The 23,919-nt window shown below is 21.7% G+C and overlaps 10 protein-coding genes and 1 non-coding gene across 11 annotated transcripts; 6 read left to right on the top strand and 5 right to left on the bottom strand.

Annotated features, from left to right (window-relative positions):
- Positions 1-48: 48 nt before the first annotated feature.
- DDB_G0279967 (UPF0406 family protein) lies at positions 49-960 on the bottom strand (the record flags this gene model as incomplete). Its single annotated transcript, XM_636342.1, has 2 exons — positions 49-611; positions 696-960. 2 exons carry the CDS (start codon positions 958-960, stop codon positions 49-51), a joined length of 828 nt encoding a protein of 275 aa, XP_641434.1.
- A 1,192-nt stretch (positions 961-2,152) lies between these two features.
- gp130 (glycoprotein 130) lies at positions 2,153-4,624 on the top strand (the record flags this gene model as incomplete). The annotated part of the gene is made up of 3 exons (XM_636341.1): positions 2,153-2,529; positions 2,598-3,134; positions 3,232-4,624. The coding sequence occupies 3 exons, from the start codon at positions 2,153-2,155 to the stop codon at positions 4,622-4,624; spliced, it is 2,307 nt and encodes a 768-aa protein (XP_641433.1).
- Positions 4,625-5,032: 408 nt separating this feature from the next.
- Positions 5,033-6,349, top strand: DDB_G0279965 (NAD-dependent epimerase/dehydratase family protein; the record flags this gene model as incomplete). The annotated part of the gene is made up of 2 exons (XM_636340.2): positions 5,033-6,156; positions 6,271-6,349. The coding sequence occupies 2 exons, from the start codon at positions 5,033-5,035 to the stop codon at positions 6,347-6,349; spliced, it is 1,203 nt and encodes a 400-aa protein (XP_641432.2).
- Positions 6,350-7,215: 866 nt separating this feature from the next.
- Positions 7,216-9,684, top strand: abcD1 (ABC transporter D family protein; the record flags this gene model as incomplete). Its single annotated transcript, XM_636339.1, has 4 exons — positions 7,216-8,323; positions 8,419-8,531; positions 8,607-8,913; positions 9,008-9,684. The coding sequence occupies 4 exons, from the start codon at positions 7,216-7,218 to the stop codon at positions 9,682-9,684; spliced, it is 2,205 nt and encodes a 734-aa protein (XP_641431.1).
- Positions 9,685-9,949: 265 nt separating this feature from the next.
- Positions 9,950-12,505, top strand: abcD3 (ABC transporter D family protein; the record flags this gene model as incomplete). Its single annotated transcript, XM_636338.1, has 4 exons — positions 9,950-11,081; positions 11,182-11,294; positions 11,385-11,712; positions 11,826-12,505. The coding sequence occupies 4 exons, from the start codon at positions 9,950-9,952 to the stop codon at positions 12,503-12,505; spliced, it is 2,253 nt and encodes a 750-aa protein (XP_641430.1).
- Positions 12,506-14,035: 1,530 nt separating this feature from the next.
- Positions 14,036-14,445, top strand: DDB_G0279963 (hypothetical protein; the record flags this gene model as incomplete). Its single annotated transcript, XM_636337.1, has 2 exons — positions 14,036-14,215; positions 14,329-14,445. The coding sequence occupies 2 exons, from the start codon at positions 14,036-14,038 to the stop codon at positions 14,443-14,445; spliced, it is 297 nt and encodes a 98-aa protein (XP_641429.1).
- Positions 14,446-14,858: 413 nt separating this feature from the next.
- On the bottom strand, positions 14,859-17,084 carry DDB_G0280015 (hypothetical protein; the record flags this gene model as incomplete). The annotated part of the gene is made up of 1 exon (XM_636336.1): positions 14,859-17,084. The coding sequence occupies one exon, from the start codon at positions 17,082-17,084 to the stop codon at positions 14,859-14,861; it is 2,226 nt and encodes a 741-aa protein (XP_641428.1).
- Positions 17,085-17,837: 753 nt separating this feature from the next.
- rnu1a lies at positions 17,838-17,998 on the bottom strand. The gene has a single exon. It is a non-coding gene (small nuclear RNA).
- A 227-nt stretch (positions 17,999-18,225) lies between these two features.
- drpp40 (RNase P protein subunit) lies at positions 18,226-19,500 on the bottom strand (the record flags this gene model as incomplete). The annotated part of the gene is made up of 1 exon (XM_636335.1): positions 18,226-19,500. The coding sequence occupies one exon, from the start codon at positions 19,498-19,500 to the stop codon at positions 18,226-18,228; it is 1,275 nt and encodes a 424-aa protein (XP_641427.1).
- Positions 19,501-19,713: 213 nt separating this feature from the next.
- Positions 19,714-22,190, top strand: abcB4 (ABC transporter B family protein; the record flags this gene model as incomplete). The annotated part of the gene is made up of 3 exons (XM_636334.1): positions 19,714-21,773; positions 21,847-21,898; positions 21,999-22,190. 3 exons carry the CDS (start codon positions 19,714-19,716, stop codon positions 22,188-22,190), a joined length of 2,304 nt encoding a protein of 767 aa, XP_641426.1.
- Positions 22,191-22,218: 28 nt separating this feature from the next.
- eco1 (GCN5-related N-acetyltransferase) lies at positions 22,219-23,544 on the bottom strand (the record flags this gene model as incomplete). Its single annotated transcript, XM_636333.1, has 1 exon — positions 22,219-23,544. The coding sequence occupies one exon, from the start codon at positions 23,542-23,544 to the stop codon at positions 22,219-22,221; it is 1,326 nt and encodes a 441-aa protein (XP_641425.1).
- Between the last annotated feature and the right edge of the window lie 375 nt (positions 23,545-23,919).

Below are 23,919 nucleotides of genomic sequence, written 5' to 3'. Positions count from 1 at the left end.
TAATTTTTTAATTAAATAATTCTATTTTTTTTTTTTTTTTTTTTTTTTTTATTGTAAATCTATAAATGATTCAGTTTTACCAATATTCCAAAATATTCTTGAAACTTTAAATGAATCTGTTAATTTTAAATTATCTCTTATTATTTCTTTATTTTTAAATTTATTTAAGGGTATATAATTAATATTTTCATCATTAGTTTCATTATTATTATTAGTAATTAATGACCATGAAATTGATAAATGTGGTTCAGGGTTATCATAATATTTTGGAAATTTAAATAATGATAAACATGAATCAATTCTTTCAATTAATTTTAAAATGTTTGATTTAAAAGATTGGTTAATTGGTATTGATAGAAATATTCTAGATTGATTATCATTTATAAATACACAACATTCTTTTGATAGTTGAATATCAATTGATCTTTGATTCTTTAATGTTTTCTTTAGTTCTTGTGTAAATGTTTCAATATGATGTTCTCTTATTGGAAATGTTCTAGAAATTGAAATGTGAAAACAAGTTTCAGTATCTTGTTTAATATTAATTTCATTACCAATCTCTTTAACTTGTTCAATTAATTCTTTTATATCATTTCTACTTTTAGTTGGAACTTACTCAATAATAATAATAACAAAAAAAATAAATTAGTATATATATACATTATTTGTTGAGAAAAAAAATATATATATCTTACCTTTAAAATAAATGAATGTTGGGTAATTACCTTCAACATGTTCAAATAATCTTGTTTTTTTATTTGTTTCATCAATAATTTCAGATGAATAATGTTTGATTTTCTTGAAGTTTTCAAAAAAAGATAATGGTAAATCTGGAATTTCATCAATAACATTTTCAATTTCAAAATGTTGTCTTTTATTTATTTTATTTACATTTTCATCTTTAGTGTTATTTTCATCATCTTGATCTTCATCATCTTCGTAATGTTTTAAAAATTCCATTCACCCACATACAAACCTATTAATAAAAAAAAATAAAAAAAAAAAAAAAATAAAAAAATAAAAAAATAAAAAAAAAAAATTAATTTTTGCTTTTGGCAATAATAAACGAAAATGTTAAAAAAAAAAGGCATTACTTTGCCAGATATTAAGGGGTACGGAAAAAATAGAAAAAGTAAATAAATAGTTGGAAATAGATAATTTTAATAAATTTTTTGTTTAAAAATTATCCATTTCAAATTATTTATTTACTTTTTGATTTTTTTTCCACCCCCTTAATATATATATCCATTAAAATCATTAATAAATTAATAAATCAATTTCTTTATTTTTCAATTTTTTTTTTTAAATTGCTTTTCAAAACATTACGTAATATCGGATTGGAACTTAATTTCTACTATTTCTAAATAAAAATGAAAATATTTTTTTTTTTTTTAATAAGAATGCTCATCTTATTTTTTATTAAAAATTTCAGAATTTAATTATTTAATTATTTTCCATTCATTTTTTTTTTTTTTTTTTTTTTTTTTTTTTTTTTTTTTATATCATTTGTGTATTTTTGTGGTATTTAATAATAAATAGAATTAGTTTTTTATTAAAAAAAAAAAAATATATATTAATTTTTTTTTTTTTAATTTTTTTTTTTTTTTATAGATTATTAATTTTGAGTTAAGATAGTCTTTTTTTTTTAATAAAAACGAAAAAAAAAAAAAACGGATTTTTTGATCACTTTTTTTTTTTTTATTTAATTTATTTTTTAAAAAATTTCTTTTATGCAAATATAATTTTATTGGGAAAACATTAAAATTTTAATCAAATATCTATTTTTTATTTTTTATTAAAAAAAAATGTCCATCTTAACACTAATTTGTGTTTCGACAATATTTTTTTGGTATTAAAGAAATGATGCAAGTATGGTGAACATAGAAAAAAGTAAGTTTTTTAAAAAATAAAAAGGTTTTTATTATTAAAATAATGCAAACAACCCAAAAAAAAAAAATAATTCTATTCTAGAAGATTAATTTGATATTTCTTTTAGGTTATTTTGGTATTGGATAACTTCACACTCAAATATAAAAATAAAATTTAAAAAGACTTTTTTTTTTTTTTTTTTTATACTTTATTTTATTTTACTAATTTTTTAAATATAATAATAAAAAAATAATAATAAAGAAATAAAAAAAAAAAAAAAAAAATGAAAAAAAATTATTTATTTTTATTAATTATTTTTTTTACATTTATTTTAAAATGTAATTCACAAACAAAACCACTTCCATCAGATCAAATGGAAATGGCAAAAGATTTATATTACCAAATTTATCAAAAAAATACAACGGACCCATGTTTAGATAATAATATGTTTACATGTAAATTAATTAATGATGGTGTGAATACAGGAATCTATACAATCACACAATTAGGTTTAAAAAAGAATAACGATACACTATCGATAATAACAAATGCCAACTTTTCAGTATTTAAGAATGCTACTTATATTTTAATTGGAGACGGTATTATTTTAGATTCAAGTTTATTTAATACTTTACCAAATTTTTATAATAAAGCATCAATGTAAGTGTGTCTGTGCTTTTTTTATTTATTTAATTATCATTACTAATTATTATTTTTATTATTATTAGTTATATTTATAATGAATCAATACCAATTCCAAATGATATTATTATACCAATAAATTTAAATCAAGTTACATTCACATTTATTAATGTTCCAATTCCAAGTAATATTTTTAGTGGATCAATTGAGGTATTTAATATTTTAGGAATTGGGTATGGATTTTCATTACCAAGTTTATTACCGGAAAATGTAGCTTTAAAAAGGTTTAGTACATTTTTAGGATACTATTCTCCTTTTCCAAGTAATGCAGGATCAGCTTTAAAAAGTTTAACATCTTTAAGATTATCATTTAATAATGATATTACTGAAATTGGTTATAAGAATTACAGTTTCCCAACTTTTCAACCATTTAATAAATTACAAACACTTTATATTACATTTATAAACTTTGGAGATGATTCAAATTCTCAATTATGGAATTTTGAACAATCAATTACAAATTTAACAACTTTAAATGATTTTCATATTACCGGTAAAGGTTTTATTTTAAATCCATCATTTAAATATACTGATTTTTCAAATTTACCAGAAACCTTTTTTATGTAAGTTTTTTTAAATAATTTAATTTAAAATTTGAAAAATTTTAAAAAAATAAAATCTAATATTTTTTTCTTTTTTTTAAAAACTCAATTAATTTAGTTACTTTTCAAATGGATGTGATTTAATTTCAAATTGTATTTCAAAACCATGTTTGAAATTACCAAAAAAATCAGGAATTTCAGTTATTGGTTGTGATTTTAATATTAAAAATATTGATTTTACAAATGTTACTTATATGAAAATGCAAAATAATGATTTTGAACAAGAATTACCAACAAACGAAGGTGGTGATAGTAGTAATATTAATTATTCAACTACAAGATTAGATTTTCAAGATAATGTTTTAATTGGTAGTATACCAGAAGGGTATTGTCAATTCTATAAATCAAAATATCCAACATTAAGTTACAATGAATTAACAGGTGAAATTCCAACATGTTTTAGTTGTATGGGTGCAAATTATACAATTACAAAGAATCTATTACCAAATCAATTTACTGATTTTAATGAAAAATCATTACCAACCAATTGTGAAACTTTTAATTTCTCATTAGATTATAATAAAATTGTTAAAACTGATGGTTCAACTATTATTACTATTAAAGGTAAAGATTTTGGTTGGGATTTTAGTTTACCATCTGGTAATAATGATAATGTAACTTTATTAATTACAATACCAAATAATGAAATAACATTATCAATTCCAAAAGGTGAAGGATCAAATAAAACATTTATTGCAAACTTTGGATACCAATTTAAATTCTCTCAAACATTTACATATTCTTATGAGATACCAGTAATTACAAGTTATTCATTTGGAAATGATTCAAAATTTTATTTAAATGGTAATGGATTTAGTTTTATAAATAATAATAGTATTACACTTAATGGAGTATCATATAAATTTACAATTGCTACTGCTGATGAGCAACCAAGTGGTAATGGTTACTCCTCTTCAATTTCATTCATAGATGATGGTGGTGAAATTAATAATCCAATTGATTCAATGTTAATTGGTGATGAATTTAATGTATCTATTAATGTTGGTAATCAAGTATCAAATATCGTTACTTTTTATTTATATAAATCAATTTCAATTTCATCTTTATCAAATAATAAATTGAATATTAGTGGTAGTAGTAGTTTGGTGACAGTCACATTTGATGGTGAATTTGGTACTACAAATTCAAAGATTGTTTTTGTAAGTATTAATGGTATACAATGTATTGTTAAATCTGTAACTCCTCAAAGTTTAACAATTTCATCTTATCCATCAGTTCCATCAGTTGGTAAATATCAAATTTCAATCAATGTTGGTGGTTTAATATTCACTGATCAAATAGAATATATTAAAACTCCAACTACCACAAACACCACATCCTCTGAAGAAAATGGTCATGATGGATCTTTTGGATCATTATCATCACAACCAATTTCATTATTATCATTAATCATTTTATCTATTATTTCTTTAATCACTTTACCAAAATAATGTAAAAAAAAAAATTAAAAAAAAAAAAATAAAATAAAATAAAATAAAATAATAAAAAAAATTTTTTTTTTTTTTGAAAAACAGATTGTGACACCTATTAGATATTTTTGATATTTTTAAAAATATCTAAAGATTTTTAAAATAAAATTTTATTTTTTCAATAATGACATTTCAATTTGTTTTAAATTAAATTTTCAATTTTTTTTTTTTTTTTTTTTTTTTTTTAATTAAAATTTTTTTTTTTTATTTTTTTTTTTAAATAAACAAAAAACAATAACATCATTGTAAAACACATAAACTAAATAATTATTTATTTTAATTTTTATTTAATTTTTTCCCACAATTTTTTTTTTAATTTATTTTTTTTTTTTCTATAAAAATTTTTTACTTTTTTTTTTTTTTTTTATAATGAAAAGATTTGCAGCAGTTTTAATAGGTGTCAGCATTACTGGTCTTGCAATACCAAATATTAATTTCAATAATAGTATTAATAATAATAATAATAATAATAACAAAAATACTAAAATTTCAAGAATGAATCAAAATCAAAATCAAAATCAAAATGTTAAAAAAGTTTTAATATCAGGTGCAAGTGGTTTCATTGGAAATGCATTAACCAAAACATTAACTGAAGGAAATGATAATAATAGTAATACTGATACGAAATATGAAATTTATAAATTAGTTAGAAAAACACCAACGTCAATGTATGAAATTGAATGGAATCCAGATAAACAATTCATTGATAAAGAATCATTAGAATCATTACAACCAGATGTTGTAATTCATTTAGCCGGTGAGAATATATTAGGAATTTGGACAGAAGAAAAGAAAAGAAAGATCTTGGAGAGTAGAACTAAAGGTACAACCACTTTATGTGAAGCATTATCTTCAATTTCAAATCCACCAAAAGTATTCATTTCTGCATCTGGTTGCACCTATTATGGTAGTAATGTTTATGATCCCGTAGATGAATATTCTCCAAAAGGTAGTGGTTTCTTTTCTGACGTCGTTGAAAAATGGGAACAAAGCTGTGACCCACTTAGAAAACATAATCAACAAATTTTAAATCAAAATACTAATTCAACAATTAGTAGTAATGGTGAAGTTGAAGTTGTTGCTGGTGGTGGTGTTGGTGGTGTCGGTACACAATCAGTTAAACCAACTAGAATTGTAAATTTAAGAATTGGTTTGGTTATGGATAAAGCAGGTGGATTGTTGGGATCAATGTATTATCCATTTTTATTTGGATTGGGTGGCGTTATTGGCAGTGGTAAACAATATTTACCATGGATTAGTTTAAGAGATGCTATAGGTGTCATTAAGTTTGCAATTGAAAATGAACAAGTCCAAGGTCCAATTAATGTAGTCTCAATTAATCCAGCCACAAACTATGAATTCACTAAAACATTAGGAACTGTATTAAATAGACCAACTATCTTTTGGATACCTGAAACTCCATTACGTTATTTGTTAGGTAAAGATATGTCTGAAGAAACCGTTTTATCTAGTCAAAGAGTATTACCAAGAAAGTATGTATTATAATAATAATAATGATAATAATATAATTTTATTTATTAATAATTTAAAAAAAAAAAAAAAAAAAAAAAAAAAAAAAAAAAAAAAACAAATATAAAATTTTTTAGATTATTGGACTACGGTTTTAGATTCCAAGATACCAATTTGACAGCAACATTGGATCGTATTGTTAATGACAAGAAGTAAAAGATAATTAATATCAAAAAAAAAAAAAAAAAAATTAATAATAATAAAAATAAAATCATAAAATGTATATACAATATATTAGTTTAAAACAGTTAATAACAAATTAAATTTCAAAAAAAAAAAAAAAAAGAAATTTTCAATTTAATTTTAAATATTTAAATGCATCAGTATTAAATAAAATTAATAAAAAATAATTATTAAAGAAATATTCTGTATTTTATTAAATTTCTTTTTTTTTTTTTTTTTTTGTATATCCATTCCTCTATCCAAATTAATTTCTAATTCCAACTTTAAATTCTCATACCGCATGAAAATTAAATTCAAATAAAAATAAAAATCTTTTTTTAGAATTAAAAAAAAAAAAAAAAGGAAATTAATTATGATTACGATTATGATAATAATTGTATGGTTGATTCATTATCTAAAAAAATATATATTAATATTAATTATTTTTAATTAGGTAAGATGAAGTTATTATGGTATTTATAAAAAAAGTAATTTGAAAAGTTAAAAATATCTGAAACAGTCATTGCCAAAAAAAAAAAAAAAAAATGTTTTTACCATTTTTCATTTTAAAAAAAAAACGAAAAACAATTCCTTGTTGACTGTATACACAAGTTTTCAGTACCAAATTAAATGCAAATATTCATGATCATTCAGATTTTTTTTTTTTTTTTCACAAATTATCATTAAAAATTAGTGTGTGAAAAAAATAATAACACTGACCAAACAAACTTTTTTCTTATTTTCATTTTTTTTTTTTATTTTTAGTTTCATTTTCATTTTTTTTATTTTTCATATCTTTATTAAAAATAGTAAAATTTAAATAATACAATTATTTGTTTTTATTATTATTAAAAATAAAGATGAAAACTACAAATGTAAAAAATAATAATAATAATATTAATAATACAGATGAAGAAATTAAAATAAAAAATAATTATAATCAAAATGATGAAAGATTAAAAAAAATTAAAGAAAATAAATTTGATTGGGCATTATTTAAGAGATTTATAAATATTATAAAAATTTTATATGCTAAACCTGTGATTCCATTAACTTTATTTTTAATATTATTTGGTAATGGATTTGCACAAACTTATGTTTCAAAGTTCACAGGTATTTTATTAGCAGATATTTATGCATCATTTACAAGTGGTGATAAAGTTTTTTTCTTATCATCAGTTTTAAAAGCAGGTTTTGCAATTGGTGGTAGTGCATTGTTGGCTGCAATCATTAATTTCATCGTTAGTATAATGGCATGGAATTGGAGGAAAACTTTATGTTTATACATTCAAAATGTTTATTTCAAAAAATCATTATTCTACAAGATATTAGCATTTGATGATAGAATTGATAATCCAGATCAACGTATAACATCTGATATTGATAATTTCACAACACTATTAGCGTCAATTGTATCTCAATGTATCACTGGTCCAATGGTAGTGGTTTATTATACATATTTATGTTATACTACAATCGATTGGTATGCTCCATTGATTGTTTATGGTTTCTTCTTTTTAGGTTATCTCATTAATAAATTAGTAATGTCACCAATGGTATCAATTAATTATCTTCAAGATAAATTAGAAGGTGATTTTAGGTCACTTCATCAAAGAATTAGAAATTTCTCTGAATCAATTGCACTCTATAGTTTATCAAAAGAAAAGCAACATCCTGAAAAGAGATTTGACAATAATGATTATGATCATGGATATGAATCTGATGATTCTGATCAATCTTGTGATGAATCAACAACAATTATAAATAGAAAAAAGAATAAAGGTTCTCAATATTATAAAAATAAAAATTCAACATCAAAGAAAATTAATGACTTTATTGATAAATTATCAGGTGATTCAAATGATCAAAAAGAAGAATTATTAGTTGAAGAAGAACAAGCTAAAATTCAATTTGAAGCTTTATTAAAAAATAAAAAAAGAGTAATTTTTTGGCAACTTGGTTTAAATAGTAAGTTTCTTTTTTTATTTTTTTTTATTATTATAATTATAAAGATAAATTTCTTTTTTTTTTTATATTAACCTATTTATTATTTTTTAAAAAAGCAACATCTGATTTATTTACATACTTAAGTCCAATAGCAAATTATTTTATTATTGCAATACCAGTATTCTTTTTAAATAATAAATCTGTATTACAACCTGGTGATGTTACAGTTGTAAGTAGTTATATTAATAATATATATCTTAATTATTTAAAAAAGTTAATTAATTTTTTTTTTTTAATCAATTAGCAATCATATAATTGTATTATGTTGGCCAGTGGATTTAGTCAATATATTAATGTTTCTCAAAGTATTTCAGATTTATCTGGTTATATTTCACGTATTTCATCAATGATTGAAGTATGTAAAAAAATTATGGAAGATGTTTCTTTAGATGCTGATATCACCAAATTAAATGAAAAGGTAGCACAAACACACAATAATGATGCCATTATCAATACTGGCTCATCTGGTAATATATCTTTAAATAATGGTGATAGTATTACATTAGATGATGTTACTTATTTTACACCAAAAGGAAATCAATTATATTCTAGTAATTATTAAAAAAAAAAAAAAAAAAAAAAAAAAAAAATTAATAATAATAACTAATTAATTTACTTTTTTTTTTTTTAAAAACCATTTTATAGAAATTTCAATTAATGTTAAAAGAGGAAATAATTTATTAATAATGGGACCAAGTGGTTCAGGTAAATCATCATTAATTAGAATTATTAATGGATTATGGCCATTTTTTAAAGGTAGTATTGATAGACCAGAGAATGGTGATATGTTTTTCTTACCACAACAACCATATTTAATATTTGGTACTTTAGAAGAACAAATTCTATATCCATTTAGTAAAAAACAAAAAAGAATTCCAAAATCAATAATGAGAGAATTATTCCAAAGATTTGAAATTGATTATTTATTAGATCGTGAAAGATTCATTAAAAAGAGTGCTCAAGTTAATGATCTCACTCATAATTGGTTAAATCAATTATCACCAGGTGAACAACAATTAATTGCAATTATTAGATTAATCTATCATAAACCTAAATTCGCTTTAATGGATGAATCTACAAGTTCAATTCCTCAATCACTTGAAGAACGTGTTTACTATGTTGCAAAAGAATTAGGAATAACAATCATTAGTGTTGGTCATCGTATTTCACTTTTAAAATATCATTCAACTTTATTAAGATTTGATAAAGATAAAAATTGGTACCTTGAAGATATAATTAATCAAAACAATCAATCAAATAATATTAATAATAATAATAATAATAATACAAATAAAATAGCTGAGGATTCTGTTTTTGATTGATCAATCAAAAACAAAATCTTTCCGATTTAAGATATTTATTTTTTAATTTTATTTTTTTTTAATTTTTCATTTATTTTCAAAATAAAACAATTCATTTTTATTTTTTTACTTTTTTTATTTTTTAATTTTTATTTTTTATTTTTTTTTCGAAACAAATTAAAAATAGAAATAACCCACAAACAAAACTATCTATAGCATAATATCATTTTTCTTTTTTTTTTTTTTTTATACCTTGTATGGTTAAAAATTAAATTTTTATAAAAATATGAAAAAAAATAATGTTAATAATATAACAGAAACACTAAATAGTAGTAGCAGTAGTAGCAGTAGTAGTGGTAGTAGTTCAGATGAAGAAGTAAAATCAAAACTTAATTTTAATCAAACTGATGAAATGTTAAAGAAAATTAAAGAAAATAAATTTGATTGGGCATTATTTAAGAGATTTATAAAAATTGTGATAATATTATATGAAAAACCAGTGATTCCATTATTATTATTTTTATTATTATTTGGTAGTGGAGTTTCACAAACTTATATTTCAAAATTCACAGGTATTTTATTATCAAACATTTATGGATCATTAACAAGTGGAGATAAATTTTTATTCGTATCATCATTGATTAAAGGTTGTTTTGCAATTGGTGGTAGTGCATTATTTGATGCAATCATTAAATTCATCGTTAGTATAATGGCATGGAATTGGAGGAAAACTTTATGTTTATACATTCAAAATGTTTATTTCAAAAAATCATTATTCTACAAGATATTAGCATTTGATGATAGAATTGATAATCCAGATCAACGTATAACATCTGATATTGATAATTTTACAACACTATTATCATCAATTGTATCTCAATGTATCACTGGTCCAATGGTAGTGGTTTATTATACATATTTATGTTATACTACTATTGATTGGTATGCCCCGTTGATTGTTTATGGTTATTTCTTTTTAGGTTATTTCATCAATAAATTAGTAATGTCACCAATGGTATCAATTAATTATCTTCAAGATAAATTAGAAGGTGATTTTAGATACCTTCATCAAAGAATTAGAAATTTCTCTGAATCAATTGCACTCTATAATTTATCAAAAGAAAAGCAACAAAAAAAAAGTACCACTAGTGTTGATAATTTGGATTATTATGATGATGATCATCATTATCATCATCATCACGATGATGGTGAAGAATCTGATGAATACACTGATAAAACAAAGATTATTAATAGAAAAAATAAAAATTCAAAAAATAAAAGAAGTGCTTTATTAAAAAGATCAAATAAAAATATAAAAAATGAAGAATTATTAGTTGAGGAAGAACAAGCAAAACAACAGTTTGAAGCTTTATTAAAAAATAAAAAGAGAGTAATTTTTTGGCAATTTGGTTTAAATAGTAAGTTTTTTATTTAACTATTATTGTGATAAATAAATAATAATTATTAATTATTATTTTTTATTTTTTATTTATTTATTAATTTTTATTTTTTTTTTAGCAACATCTGATATGTTTACATTTTTTAGTCCACTTATAAATTATTTTATAATATCAATTCCAGTATTCTTTTTAAGTTCTAAAGCTGCATTAGAACCTGCCCAAGTAACAGTTGTAAGTAGTAATATTAAGATTAAATAAAAAAAATAAAAGAAAATTATTAATAATCATTAAATTAAATAAAAAAAAAAAAAAAAAAAAAAGCAATCATATAATTGTATTATGTTAGCAAGTGGATTTAGTCAATATATTAATGTTTCTCAAAGTATCTCAGATTTATCTGGTTATATATCACGTATTTCAACAATGATTGAAGTTTGTAAAAAAGTTATGGGTGATACTTCATTAGATATAGAGATCACTAAATTAAATGAAAAAGATAAAACCAAATCATTACCCAATTCTCTAATTATTAATAATAGAGATACTTCTATTAATACTGATTTTAGACATATATCTTTAAATGAAGGTGAAAGTATTACATTGGACGATGTTACCTATTTTACTCCAAAAGGAACTCAATTATATGAAAGTAATTATATAATAATCCACTTTTTTTTAAAAAAAAAAATAAATAATAAAATTAAGAAAAGAGAATTACTAATCATTTTTTTATAATTTAAAAATAATAATAATAATAAAAAGAAATTTCAATATGTATTAAAAAAGGAAATAATTTATTAATAATGGGACCAAGTGGTTCAGGTAAATCATCATTAATTAGAATTATTAATGGATTATGGCCATTTTTTAAAGGTAGTATCAATAGACCAGAGAATGAAGATATGTTTTTCTTACCACAACAACCATATTTAATATTTGGTACTTTAGAAGAACAAATTCTATATCCATTTAGTAAAAAACAAAAAAGAATTCCAAAATCAATAATGAGAGAATTATTCCAAAGATTTGATATCGATTATTTATTAGATCGTGAAAGATTCATTAAAAAGAGTGCTCAAGTTAATGATCTCACTCATAATTGGTTAAATCAATTATCACCAGGTGAACAACAATTAATTGCAATTATTAGATTAATCTATCATAAACCTAAATTCGCTTTAATGGATGAATCTACAAGTTCAATTCCTCAATCACTTGAAGAACGTGTTTATTCTGTTGCTAAAGAATTAGGAATAACCATCATTAGTGTTGGTCATCGTATTTCACTTTTAAAATATCATTCAACTTTATTAAGATTTGATAAAGATAAAAATTGGTATCTTGAAGATATAATTAATCAAAATAATCAATCAAATAATATTAATACTATTAATATTGATAATAATACTAATAAAATAGCTGAAGATTCTGTTTTTGATTAATTTGTAAATAATAATAAAAAATAATAATAATAAAAATAATAATAATAAAAATAATAATAATAATAATAATAATAATAATAATAATAATAATAATAATAATAATAATAATAATAATAATAATAATAATAATAATAATAATAATAAAAATAATAATAATAATAATAATAATAAAATAATAAAAAAAATTAATCAAAATAATAAAAAAAATTAATCAAAATAATAATAATAATAATAATAATAATAATAATAATAATAATAATAATAATAATAATAATAATAATAATAATAATAATAATAATAATAATAATAATAATAAAATAGCTTCATTTTTGATTGATTTGTAAAATTTACAAACTTAAAAAAAAAAATTAGGAAAATAAAAAAAAAAAAAGTTTAAAAAAATAACTGTTTGCATATGGAATTATTTGCGATCGATTTTATATTTCTTTTTTATTGGTGGAACATTCATTTTTTTTTTTTTTTTTTTTTTTATAATTAAAAACATTATTTGAGGGGAGAATAAAAACAATAAAAAAATATATAAAAAATAAATTAAATTAAATTAGTTGTCCCGATTTAACCATTTTTATTATCAATTAATTGCCATTTTAGAAATTTTTTTGATTGATCAATCAAAAAAAAGCAAAATTCCTAATTAGGGCAAATCTAAATAATTTTTTATCGGAAATAATAAAAAATTTTCAGAGTATAAATTGATCTTTTTTTTTTTTTTTTCATTCCAAACTAAAGTATTAAAATAAATAAAGTGAAATAGTATTATTTCAAAACAAAGAAAATTAAAGATTTAGGGTAGAATTAAAGAGAAAAAAGGTAAAAAGGTAAAAAAAATTAAATTAAAAAAATAAATAAATAAGTAAATAAAACAATAAATAAATAAATAAATATTCTAATTTTAATTTTAAATAATATAGAAAAAAGAAAATGAAGTAATATGATGATATGTATCCTAACCAATCTAATGGTAGAGAAAGGAAAGATTTATCTATGCACTATATCATTTAGAAAAGTTAATGTTCATATCATTACTATCATATCCAAAGGGAAATAAAAATGATCAATATTAATCTAGTGTCAGAGAAAGGAAAGATTTATCTATGCACTATGACATTACGAAAAAAGATGACCATATCATTCCCCAAGCTTTTCAAAAAAAAAAAACCTTAGAATATTTCAAATAAAATGACATTTCAAAACAAATTTAATTAAATAATAATAATAATAATAATAAAAGAATTGTTTAAAAAATAAAATGTATAAAAAAATTTTTTTTTTTTTTATTTTAAATAATTAATTTTTTGATCAAAACATAATTAATTTTATTTTTTGCATACTTTTATAAAATGTAAATTATATTTTTTTTTATTTTTTTTTTTTCGAATTTATTTTTTTTTTTATTTTTTTTTTTTCGAATTTTTTTTTCAAATTGATTTTTTTTTCTGCTTTTTTCATTTTTTTTTTTTTTTTTTATTATATATCTTCAAATATCATTTATAATCAAACAAATAAAAGATGGTATTTCATAGAATTTTAGGTTATTTAACCCCAAAGATGGGTAATAAAAATTATTATAAAGGTAGAGGTGTCCGTGGTACTGGTCATTCTTCCTCAATCAATAGATGGATCGTTGATCCAAAGAAAGCTTTAACCATTCACGTACCAGCAAATTATTATTCAGAAACTCCATCAGAAGTATGATATTAATAATAACAATAATAGTAATCGCAAATCAATTCAATTAGAAAAAATATCTATTTTTAGGGTCATTACTAATCTTTAAAATTATTATTATTATTTTACTATAGTTAAAACCATACGTTTCACGTCATTGTTTCCAATTATCAAAAGAAGAAGTAGATGCAAAAAAAGCAGCAAAGAAACAAAGAAGATTAGATGTTTTAATGGAATCTCAAAAGAAATAAATTTTATTTAAAAAAAAAAAAAAAAAAATTAACATTACGACCAAACAAAAAAAAATAAAAAAAAGATAGCGAACTCATAATTACACCTAAGCGTGTGATTGTATATATTTAACCAACAACAATAATAATAATAATAAAAAGAAAATAAATTATCCAAAAAAAAAAAAAAAAAATATCACCATCACATTTTTATCAATGAACTGTAAAATCAATATCTTAATTTGCGATGGAATATATATTGAATTTCACTAAAAAAAAATAATAATAATAATAATAATAATAAAAAATAAAAAACAAATAATAAAAATAAAAGAATAAGTTAAGAGTTTTGATAATTTAATTTTATTCAATAATTTATTTTTTTATTTATTTTATTTTATTATTTATTGTTATTATTATTATTATTATTATTATTATTTGTTTGCACTTTTTAAAACTATTAACCAATCTTCCATTGACTTTGAAGATTCACAACAAAAGTTCCATGTTCTACTTGGTGTAATAATATCCATACCAAAATAACTATTATTATCTTCTTTAAAACTACCACTATTGTTTATATTTACATTAAATGTGCTTGGTTTAATTGCAACAACCAAAGATGTATATAGATCAATTGAACCTTTATATTTCAAATGATCGAAACTACTTAGGATATCATTATTTTCTAATGAGGTTGAGGAGGAGGACATTGATGGTGATGTAGTTGGAATTCCACTACCACTACTACTATGGAAATGAGGGTTATTGCCAATTGGTAATGAGATATTATTACCATTGACTTGATCACCTTTACCACTCCCACCATTTAATCCATTATTATTATTACCACTATTACAATTATTATTATTACTGCTACTACCACCACCACTATTATTACTATTGTTACCATGTGGAATTTTACTATTATCCTTATAATATCTAAGTGTTTTTTTCATATCTAAAATAAAGTATCTCTTTTTCCATGATTTATTTTTAGTTCCTCTCTTTTTCATCCATCCTTGTTTAATTATACCACCTGTTGGTATATTATTATTTTCACTATTTACATTATTTGAACTATTGTTATTATTACCATTACTATTTGCGTTTATAGTATTTAAATTATTATTATTATTATCTTGAATTTGTTTATTATTATTATTATTATTTAATGATGTACCTAAATTATTTAAAATTGGTATATTTCCACCTGAACTACTCATAGCAGGTCTTTTTACAGCTTTAGTCCAAGATGTTGGTGATGCTATAGTTGGTAAATTACTTGTACTATTTGTCATACCACTAGTTCCGGGTGGTGATGATGATATATTAATTTCTTCGCTAAATTTATTATCACTATTTTCATTACTATTATTATTATTTATATTATTATTGCCTATATTATTTTCATTATTATTATTATTATTTATATTATTTTCATTATTTTGATTATCATAATTTATAAAACTTGGCCTATTCGTTAAAGTTGGTGAAGAAGGTGAAGGTGAAGATGAAGAAGGTGAATTTGAAATTGGTGAGTTATTGTTATTATTACTATTACTACTACTATTATTATTATTATTATTATTATTATTATTATTATTATTATTATTATTATTATTATTATTATTATTATTATTATTAATAATATTATTATTATTTAAATTATTTAAAAGTGTTGTTGCAGTTTTATTGGTTGTACTAATTAAAATTGGAGCAGAAATAAAAGATGAAGAATTATGATCATAAACAGTAGTTGGTATGAATGGATTAACTTTAAATCTTTTCTCTTCACTTATAACTTTTTGAGCATTTGCCATCATAATTCTCCATTCGAATAACATTGGTACTATATTTGATAAAGCTTGTTGATATAGTTTTTGTCTTTGATTATTAATTTCAAGTTTATTTGCTTGTGTTAAATTATTATTATTGAATTGATAGATGTCATTGGTGATATTGAATTCAGAGTTATTGATATTTTTGATATTGTTATTTATATTTTCAGTTTGTAATCTGACGACCTCCTCATTAACTTTACGAGTGATGATTATTAATATCTCATTCCAGACTATTGAGATCGGACCAGTTAGATGCATTTGATGTTGATACTGAGTTGAAGAGGTGCCACCAGGTGATATACGTGATCTTGCCATAATGGTCAATCGTTTATTCTTGGACTGTTTCTCTTTCAACGAGATTGCTGCCGCTAAGAAATTGGAGTCCTCTAAAGAACCACCTAATTCCACCATGGTTTTCTCGAGTGTTGATTTAATTCGGTCGATGAATGTGTAGAATGATTGTTGATAACTTTCAATCTTTGCTGCACGTTGTTGATCTGATCTTGATAACTTTTCCCATTGATTAATTAAATTTTGAAATTGACGATCTAATGCAAATAATTGTTCAGAGAATGGTATATTTCTTTGGTTTACATTCTTTATATTCAAATTGGAGATATCATAGAAATTATTCTCTCCATCATAAGTTGTCTTTAATATTGGTAAAAAACTAACCATTAACCATTCATCAATATATGCTTTATGTAATGTTAAAAAATCATTATTTTTACTTGTTGATATTGATGTAGTTGATGATGATGGTGATATTGTTGAATTATTATTATTATTATTTGTCGTCATTGATGATGACTCCATTTATTTTAATATAAAAAAAAAAAAAAAAAAAAAAAAAATTAAAAAAAATTTATATTACCTATTGTTATTAAAATTATTATTTTTTTTATTTTTTGATATGGTTAATGGTTGAAATTTTAAATTGTTTATGATGGTTTTGACCACAAACATAAAAAAAAAAAAAAAAATTAAAAAAAAAAAAAAAAAAAAAAAAAAAATTCAAAAAAAAAAAAAAAAAAGTCGCCAAAAAAAAAAAAAAAAAAAAAAAAAAAAAAGTTTTTTTGGATATTTTTTTTAAAAAAAAAAAAAATTAAATATTTCCCCAATAGAAATCGCAAAATGATAAAAATAAAAAAAAAAAAGGGAAATTTGGGTTAGAAAATTATGGAAAAAAAAAAGAAATAAATTAGATCATCTAATGATTTATTATAATTTCAAAAATCTTTTTTGTCAATCATTATTTTTTAAAGTGTCACATTTTTTATTTTTTATTTTTTATTTATTTATTTTTTATTTTTTTTTATATTTTATTATTAAGATAATACTTTAAAACAAACATTTGTTATTTTTTGTTTTGAATTAAAATAAAAATAAAAAAATAAAAAATAAAAAAAATAAAAAATTTAAATAATAATTAAAAGACAAAACAAAAAAATAATAAATTATTAATTATTAATTTTTATAATATTTTATTATTATTTAAAAATCAATAATAATTTATTTTTTATAAACATATAAGTTTTATTTTTTCATTAAATTAAATGGGAGGAGGTAAGTGGAGGTGCGTAATACGCAACGACCACAGCTACCACAAATTGGTCAATTGAATTCTCGTAATTGAGAATCATACACAAACCAAACCGGTGTGCAATGGTCTGAAATTCATGCAATTAATATGCCTTTGTGATCACATATTAATATTGACAGGTAAGTATGAATTGTTAAGTTAAAAAGTTTTCATTTTTAATTATACCACTTTTTAAATTTGATTTATGGGTTATTTTTTTTTTTTCTTTTTCAAAAAATTTCAAAAATCAAAAAAAAAAATTAAAAAAAAATAATTAAAAAAAAAATAAAAAAAAATGAAAAATTTAAAAATAGAATTGAAATAATATTATTATTATCTTTTTTTTTTTTTTTTTATTTTTTATTTTTTATTTTTTTAACAATAATAATCATAAGTACCAATTAAATTTGAAGAAATGAATTTATTATTTGGTAAAATTAAAAGTGATTGATCATTTTCACCACCATATAGAAAATTATGTTCAATTGAATTCCAAGAGATTGGAGTATCAGCGAAACCATAAATATTTAAAACACCATATTCAATTAAACCTTTTGAAAGCATTAATTTAATTTTTTCGATCAATTCTAAAATAAAACTATTTGAAACCAAACCTTTTTGAGTTGCCTTTAAACATTTTGTTGCTATTGGACATTGTGATAATAACGAATTACCAATTTCAAAATCTTTAACTTGATTTAAATTTATACCTAAACTTGCAAATCCTAAAACTTCAACCCATTCATTTATAAAATCATTATAAATCATTTTTATATCATTATTGCTATTATTTATATTTAAATTTTCATTTATTATATTTAAAGTTGGTAAACGTAAATTTAGAATTTCTTGAGTTGGTTGATTATATGATGGTAAAACTTTAACACCTTGAGGGAAATCAATTGATTGTAATTGGGTTGAGTTTAGTTTTTGATAAAAACAAATTAAATTGATTGATGATAGTCTATCTTTTAATGACCAAATTAAACGAGTATATGATTTTGAACCACGTTGATATTCTTTACTTGTCATATCCAATGTGATGATGTATCTTTGTAAATTCTTAAAAACTGAAGATTTACCAAGTAAACCTAATTCTTGATAGGTTTCTTTATCAACATTTAATATTATTTTTGAATTTGGTAAAAATGCTACAACATTACCAGAATCTATGAAATTCAATTGTGAAATTGCATAAAATCCACCATTCTTTATATATTTATCAATAAATTCATGTGATAATAATAAATCTAATGTTGTTTCAATTTGATAATATAATTGTTTTGTATTAATTCCATCTAATGATTTATTATTTGATGATGATGGTAATGGTGTAATTGATTGTTCTTGAAATAAACTTGTAAATTCACCTTCAACTAATAAATATGATGATGATGCTTGTGATAATAAACTACCTTTTGCTTTTGGTTTTTGTTGTGATTTTTTATCACTTTCATTATTATTATCTTCTTCTACTTCTTCATTTGCTCCTTTTTTAATTGGTAATATAATTTCAACTTTTTGATTAAAAACATGATTTGTTATAAAATTTTTATTAAAATTTTCAATTTGTTCTTTATCATTTGGATCAACTGTTATCCTTTTTAATAATATTTTATTATTTGGTACTTCATTATTTATAATACTCATTATTATTATCTTAATATTAATTGTGGATTGGAAAAAAAAAAAAAAAAAAAAAAAAAAAAAATGAAAAACGAAATTTTTGTTGTGTGAAAAGATTTTTTTAATTTTTTTTTTTTTTTTTTTTTTTTTTCATTTATTTATTTTAACACTACAAAAGGAAAGGTTTGATAATTTCTATTTTTATAAAAAAAAAAAAATAGAAATACAGTGAATCTAATGAATTCATTATTAAGATGTTGTTTAATCAAACCAATTAATATAAAAAATACAACATCATTTATTAATAAATTAAATCCAAAATCAATAATACAAAAATCAAACAATTATAATAATATCAATAAAAATATTTTAAATAAATTTAAAGATTCATCATCAAATTATTTTATAAATTCAAATAAAATTTTAGAAATATGTAATAATAATAATAATAATAATAAATATAATGTAAATAAGAGAAATTATTCTTCATCATCAAATAGTGGCAATAATAATAATAATAATTATAATAATAAAAATAATAATAATAATAATGAAAGTTTTTATAAAAAATTTGAAAATTCATTTGAAATTAAAAGAATAAAAGATATTTTATTTATTATAGTTGGAACATTTGTAATATTTAAAATTTATGATAATAAAATTGGGATTGTATTTTGTGAAAATGAAATTGATAAAGAAACTATATTAAATGACCCATACGATAAAATACCAAATGAAATTATTGTAGAATTAAAAGATAGTGCAAAGGATGATAATATAATAGAAGAAAGCGATGAAGATGATGGTATTAAAAAGATTAGTTCATTTAAATTATTTTTTAAAACTATTGGTAATGATATTTGGTTATTCGGATTCGGTATAATTACAGCATTTTTTTCAAGTTGGGTTGGATTACAAATTCCAAAAGTTTTTGGAGTTTTAATTGATTGTACAAAGAATGGTGATTCTTTGCAGGGGCCTGCCATACAGGCAATATTCATTCTATTGGCTCAGGCAGGCTTGAATTTCCTTTATTCTACCATGATATCAGTGGCATGTGAGAGATATTCAGCAAGATTAAGATCGACTTTGTTTGGAGCAATGTTGGAGCAGGAGATTGGGTTTTTCGACCAGAATTCAACGGGTGATTTAATTAATAGACTTTCAAGTGATGTACAGTTGGTGAGATCGGCATTGAAGCATTCTGTGTCGTTGGGTGTTAAGAGTTTTGGTCAGATTGTTGGTGGTGTGATTTCATTGATTTTAATATCACCAAAACTTTCATTAGGTATGATGACAATTTTACCAACGATGGTTAGCGTTGGTACATTTTACGCAGGTTGGTTAAAGAGTCTAAGTGTTAGATCGCAAAGAGCACAAGCACAATCTACAATCGTTGCAGAGGAGGCTATTGGTAATATTAGAACGGTTCAAGCATTTTCAAATCAGCATTATGAAAGTGAGAGATTCATAGAAAAAAATCAACATTCATTGGCATTGTCTACAGAGTCTGGTGTGCAAATTGGTATTTTCCAAGGTGTTACATCATTGGCATTGAACAGTGTCAGTCTTTTAGTGTATTGGTATGGTGGCACATTGGTATCACGTGGTGAGATGACAGGTGGCCAATTGACATCGTTCATCATTCACACTATGAATATGCAGAGTTCATTCTCCCAACTTTCAATTCTATTCACCCAAATTATGAGTGCAATGGGTGGCATGCAAAGAATCACTGAATTAATCAATCGTGTACCATTGATTAATTCAAATCAGGGTTTCAAATTGAGGGAATTAAAAGGTGAGATTAAATTCATTAATGTAGATTTCAAATACCCAACACGTCCACATGTTCATGTATTGAATGGATTGAATTTAACTTTAAAACCTGGCCAAGTTGTAGCATTGGCAGGCTCAAGTGGTGGTGGTAAATCAACAATCGCTGGTTTATTAGAACGTTTCTATGATATTTCAAATGGTGATATTACCATTGACGGTTATTCAATTAAACAATTGAATGCAAAATGGTTACGTTCTCGTATTGGTATCGTTAGTCAAGAACCATCATTATTCGCAACAACAATTCTTGAAAATTTACGTTATGGTAATCCAAATGCAACTGAAGATGAAATCATTGAAGCTGCTAAACTTGCAAATGCTCATCAATTCATTTCAAACTTTCCAAAAGGTTATGAAACTATAGTTGGTGAACGTGGTGTTCAATTATCCGGTGGTCAAAAACAACGTATTGCAATTGCACGTGCAATTTTAAAAAATCCACAAATTATCATTTTAGAGTAATTATAAAAATTATTTATTATTAATTATTATTATTATTTAATCAAATTTCTAATAATATATATATTTTAGTGAAGCAACAAGTGCGTTAGATAGTCAATCAGAATTATTAGTTCAAACTGCTGTATGAATTTTTTTTTTTTTTTATTCCTCAATCCTCCTCCTCACTTTTATATATATATATATATACTAATTAATATCTCTCTCTCTTTTTCTTAATTTAGCTTGATAATTTAATGAAAGGACGTACAACATTAGTAATTGCCCATCGTTTAAGTACAGTTCAAAATGCAGATTTAATTGGTGTACTTTCTCATGGTAAAATTGCAGAATTTGGTAACCATAATGAATTAATGAATCATAAAGGTTTATATTATAAATTAGTTCAAAGACAATTAAGTCAACAACAACAATAATAAAGAAATAAATTTTTAAAAATAAATTTTATTGATTAATATTATATAATAAAAATTGATTTGTTTTAAAATAATTATTAAAGAATAAAAGACCAGTTGTTGAAGGTTGAGTTGTTGCAATTTCATGTTTCTTTAAATGATAGCAATAATACATATTCGAAGCTAAAGATTCCATTAGTTTTGAAGCGATTCCACGTTTTCTTGATGATGGCAAAACCCAAATACGATTAATTCCACATAGAATCTTTGTTGGTACTTTTGAACATTGTATTGTTGGTGAAGAACTTTCAATCTTGTAACCTTTTTCAACTCTTTCTGCAATTAAACAACCCAAAACTCTACCATTTGAATCCAAATATAAAAATAACTTCTCTTCATTATCATCATCATCATTATCATTATCATTATCATTATCATTTTTATTTTTATTATTATTATGTACATTTGATGATGGTGATGGTGATGGTGATGCATAGCCTAATTCAATATTTATAATTTCTTTTAATAGATTAATTTTTGAAGATAGTGCAGAGTTGTTTGAAATGTTGTCTTTTGTAACTACGATAATGGATCGACCATTGGGGAAAGTGTTTACAATTTTCATGGATTGCCAATTCTTGATTATCACTTTTTGTTGTTGAATATTGCCATTACAAAATGATTGATGTGCCGCTTCATCTTCTTTAGAGCCATATGAATAAAGCATTTTACATTTACTACATACCATTTGACCAACATTTTTTTGACCTGCATCTATAACTGTTTGTTCTAAAATTGGTGTTGTTGATGCTATTGTTGTTGATACTGCTGTTGTAATTGAGGTTTGTGATTTTGATGATGATGATGATGATGATTTATTGGTTGATTTATTGGTTGATTTAGTTGATGGTTTTAAGAATTTTGAGTGAACATTATCGGAATAGTGAACTTGTGCAGCAGCTTTCCAATCCCATTCTTTTACGTGTTTCTCTTGGATTTCTTTATACATTTTAAAATTATCTATTGGTTGGCTTTTGCTTACTTCTGGTTGTTGTTGTTGTTGTTGTTGTTGTTGTTCTGATGGTGGTGGCGAAGTTAGTTTTAATTTTTTATTACATTTATTTAATTCAATTTCTTGATCACTTTCATTTTCACAATTATCTTTATCTGGAACAATTTGAAGTGCAGGTAATTTTTTATTTGCTGGTAAAATATTCATTGTTTTCGTTGTCATTGTTGATGGTGATGACGATGATGAGATTGATTTTCTTTTGCAATTACTAAAAAATGTTGACGATGAAGATGAGCTTGAGGATGATGTTGAAGATGGGGTTGGTGAAATTGAACTATCTTTTAGTAATGTAAACATTTCCATTTTTAGATATTGTTTTTTTATTATTATTATTATTAATTATTATAAATTATTTTTATTTTAAAATTTTTATTTTTATTTTTTTTTTTTATATAAATAATATTTTTTTATTTGATTTTTTTTTATTTTTTAGTAAAAAAAAGTTATTTTATTTGTAATATTTATTTATTTATAAAGGTTATTTAATTTCTTAATACAAATAGATTATTTTTTGTAAAATAATGGTTTTTGTTATAATTATTATTTTTTTTTTTTTTGGGGTAGTAATGAAATTACTGAAATCAAATTCTATTAAATTAAATAAGAATTTTAATAAGATTGAAATCTTTTAAGAAATTAATATGACTAAATATATATTTGGATATATATATTTATAGA

This window comes from Dictyostelium discoideum, assembly GCF_000004695.1.
Source record: "Dictyostelium discoideum AX4 chromosome 3 chromosome, whole genome shotgun sequence".
Taxonomy (NCBI): Eukaryota; Evosea; class Eumycetozoa; order Dictyosteliales; family Dictyosteliaceae; genus Dictyostelium; species Dictyostelium discoideum.
Note: the sequence above shows the minus strand (reverse complement) of the source record. Positions and strands in the feature narration are given on the sequence as shown.